The 3,957-nt window shown below is 37.7% G+C and overlaps 1 protein-coding gene across 1 annotated transcript; it reads left to right on the top strand.

The window, feature by feature from the left end:
* The first annotated feature begins 324 nt into the window (after positions 1-324).
* On the top strand, positions 325-3,250 carry LOC307127802 (uncharacterized protein). Its single transcript, XM_079819241.1, has 3 exons — positions 325-397; positions 492-574; positions 1,632-3,250. The coding sequence occupies exons 1-3, from the start codon at positions 326-328 to the stop codon at positions 2,071-2,073; spliced, it is 597 nt and encodes a 198-aa protein (XP_079675367.1). The 5' UTR covers position 325; the 3' UTR covers positions 2,074-3,250.
* Positions 3,251-3,957: the final 707 nt, after the last annotated feature.

The raw sequence follows: 3,957 nt of genomic DNA, 5'->3' as shown, positions 1-3,957 counted from the left end.
AGCAATACAATATCTTATGTCTTACATATGTGTGTTTATTTTATGTTTGGCTAGTTAATCACACAAATCTAAGATGCTAAGAGCTCATTTAGAGTGATGAGAACAGCAGATTTTAAACCATCTATATTATTATTATTATTAAATGCAGTGTATCGCTCATATTACACCAGACAGGGTAAAAAGACACATTGAATGTTTGATTCTCACTTCTCGCTTAATCCCAAGAAATGTTTGCGGTGCATTTCCAAGAAACAGGGTGAATTTTCAGAGCCTCCTCTTTTCAGGCTCATAAATATGAGTTGAGTGAGCGTCAGCGACACAGCGGATGCTTCCTGAGCTCCAGATCAAACTCTACTCAAACTCTCTTTCACCACACAAACTCAAGAACAGCACAGAGGTAAATCTACATCGTCTTCAAATGAAGCCATATCATTCCATAAACCATGTCTAATGCATGAATGTATTATTAATGTGATTTTTTTATGTTGAAGGTTGAAGTATTTGTTTGTCTTGTTCTGTGTAAAACTGTGAAAAGCCAACCCGATATCACAACAATTCCTACATATTTTACCAGGTGGGTAATTCGTATGAATTTGTACAAATTGATACTTTTTTTGCTAAATCGTGCGTATTTGACGAGTTGGTAAATTTGTATGATTTCGTACGAATGACCTAACCCCAAACCTCGCCACTAAACCTACCCATCACTGCTGTTTAGACAAATCCTACAAATTCCTACAAGTGAGATTGTACGAATTGGTCATGAGACAGCGTTGGAAAAGCAGATAACTTTATGTCATTTAAGTGAATATAGCTTATTTTCTTATGGATATATTCTGTTTACACATGTAAAAGTAGCAGTTCTTTGCAATATGTGTAAATAGTAATTACATGTAATTTATACTTTATTTTGACAGATACACACTATTTGCACATCAGTATTGTTGTACATTAACAGGATGCAATAATAACACAGAGTGTAAATTATTATATTTATTAACATTGTTAAAAGGATGCTGCCTAAATGGGACAATAAAAAAAGCCCTGCCTACACCGACCCCTACCCATTAAATGCTTTTATTATTATTGAACATTTCCTTAGGCACTTTATTTCCACTTTTAGAAAATGTTATGAATTCTTATTGAAAGTAAATGCCTTTCCGATGTGATGTGAGATGGGTAAAGGGAGAAGAGCGAGCTCTGCAAAAGGCGGATTCAAACTCGGGTCGATTATGTACACGAACCTTACGCTTTACTGACTGCGCCACTGAAGACGTTGAAACATGTACGTCTTGTTTGTCCCAACCTATTTTGTCCCAGAGTGGATAAATCTGAAACCGTGTTCGTGTGTTCAGCCAATCGGTATATTTAGAGAAACAGTGATGTCCTCAGCCCACATCTCGCACATGCTCAAAGTCGTTTGGTCTCTGTGTTTAGTGCATCTCTGTGGCAGAATTACAGCGCCACACACTGCTCTGGCATTCATACTGCAGCGTTTTGAGTCGGTTTCAGGACAGATCGGATAGGGAAAGCTCTTAATGCACTGCTAACTTCTGCTCTCACAGCTGGTGTTCACTCTCATCCTCAATATTGACTTTCTCATCCTGCTCTTTTCTCCCGTTGTTCCTCAGGATGAGATCTGCAGCCCTTCTCCTGCTCCTCTTCATGCTGGCTCTCAGCGATGGTGCCAAGGTCAAGAAGATTGATCGATTTAAAACGTTCAGGAAGAAACACGTTATTGAAGGGGAATTCAACACTAGAAATGAAAATGCTTGGGCCACTCTCCTTCACAAAAGAAAACTCTGTGGAGATCCCCCTGTGTCCTTCATCAAGGGTTCAATACAGAATATTAACGAAATCTGTATAACTGGCGAAATAATGGAGGGATACAATTACAAAAGTACAGGAAACTTCTCAGTGTATTATGTCATAAGTCGTGTGATAAGTGATGCTGTGTGCAAGATTTATTCCTGTTATACGGGCAGCTATCGTGTAACTGTTGGCTGTGACGAAAGACGTCTTCCTGTTCACTATGAGGGACCAAGAGTTATTCAAGGAGCTCGTTGCTATTAAACCGCATGATGTGCTAGTGGTGCGAATGCAGAACAATATGGGGCTTGAAATGATGCTGTACTAATACAAATGACCTGTGCATTAAAAGATGCTGTCGCATACATGTTTCAATCTGATATAATCATTCCACAAAGCAATATAATCTCAAGAAAAGCTTAACGCAGAGCTTCCTATCATCTCTGTTCTTTATTAAATGACATTGATAATCTGTCAGGTATGATTTGATGCAAAGCATCACAAACACTTGAACATAATGTCTGGATGTCATTCATTTCATCAGACCAAATGTGTGAAATGCAAATCTTTTCTCTTCTTTAATGTCACTTTTCATGGCTGAAGTCTCAGCTAGTGCTGGAGGTTTATAGTAGATTTATGCAAGCCAGTGCTGCTTAACTTCACAAGGGTGTAGAGAATAACTTTAACAACATGATCTATTTGTTAGTATTCTCAGTGTCGTTCAATTTGTCCTTAGTGGAAGTGCTAACACACATAAACAGGTTCAGCCTATGTAACAGAGTTAGAATTGTAATTGTATGTAGTTTTATTGTGAATCCTCCTGAATTTGGCAGCAGTTACTGATTTCATGTTGTATTAGTGCCCTCATGTGGTTTGTGTGAGGACTGCAGGCAAAAACGATCGGTAAGACGGGAGATGACGCAACACCGCAGTTGCAACGTGAATTGCATGCTGCGGGTAGGTATTCTTAAGCTCCGTCTCAATTTAGTAATATATATTCGATTAAAATGCACAATGAGTTACTTTTTCAAGTATTTTATGTTTGTGATTCAGCTAGGGTAAACTCTTTACCATTTAATTTGACTATTAATGTATATTTTATAAGTTATTTGGCCTTTTGTGAACGATCGTTATCAAGGCCCAATGTTGATCGTATTTTACGTTTTATTTAGGTCAGTTGCCTGCAGCATAAGCAAACCACTAATAGGGGTGATTTATTTCATTCTACAGGTATGTGTTTTTGTATGGTTTTAGTTATTGTTACTAATGTTATATGTAAAGTGTTGTCGTGTGTGGCGATGCTCATTTCTGTTAATGATGTTATGACGCAACACATGAGTTACAACGTGAATTGCATGCTGCGGGTCAGTTGCCTGCAGCATAAGCAAACCACTAATAGGGGTGATTTATTTCATTCTACAGTAAAAATAAGATTGACAGCAACCACGTGTGTTTGAGCATTTATTTGGAGGAGATATTCGGACAGAGATTGAACCCGTAGTGCAGATTGTCGGATCTTGGCGCAAACCACATCGCAGAGTAAAGAAAGACCAGATCCGTCACACCTACACAAGTGGAAGCAGTAAAGTCTTCACTACATTCAAAATGTCTACATCTGAAGTAGGGCTGAACGATAAAAATTTCATATCTCGATTTTCATGCCAGATATCTCGATATCGATACAATACGATATGACTACGTGTTCGGTGAAAACCAGAATCTGAATTAAAATGTGTTTGATTTAAGCCTACATTTCAAAAATTTGTGTCAGAAAATGTATTGTTTTTAAGCCTTAGGCACGTTCGATCACACAGGTGTAATCAGTCTAGGCTGGTTCCTGGAGCGGATGATCAAGAGCATCACATGATCAACAGAGACAGGCGCGCTCAGAGCGGTCATATATCACAACTTTTCAGTGTTTTCAACCACATACTGTTTATTTTAGGTTTCAAACTTATAAATTCACATAAGTATTAAAAAAAACAATACATTTAGAGTTTGTAAAATACACACTGATGTCTATGGAAGAGGTAATAATAATCATTTCCATTATAATTCGAAACGTTTTATTCATATCAGATACACATTGTAAGTAACTTCAATGTTTACTCTATTCTATTCCCAGTTCACCAGCCACTTACTTTTAAG

Source organism: Gobio gobio, assembly GCF_949357685.1.
Source record: "Gobio gobio genome assembly, chromosome: 1".
NCBI classification, from domain to species: Eukaryota; Metazoa; Chordata; class Actinopteri; order Cypriniformes; family Gobionidae; genus Gobio; species Gobio gobio.
The sequence above is the reverse complement of the archived record's forward strand: the minus strand, read 5'-3'. Positions and strand labels throughout refer to the sequence as shown.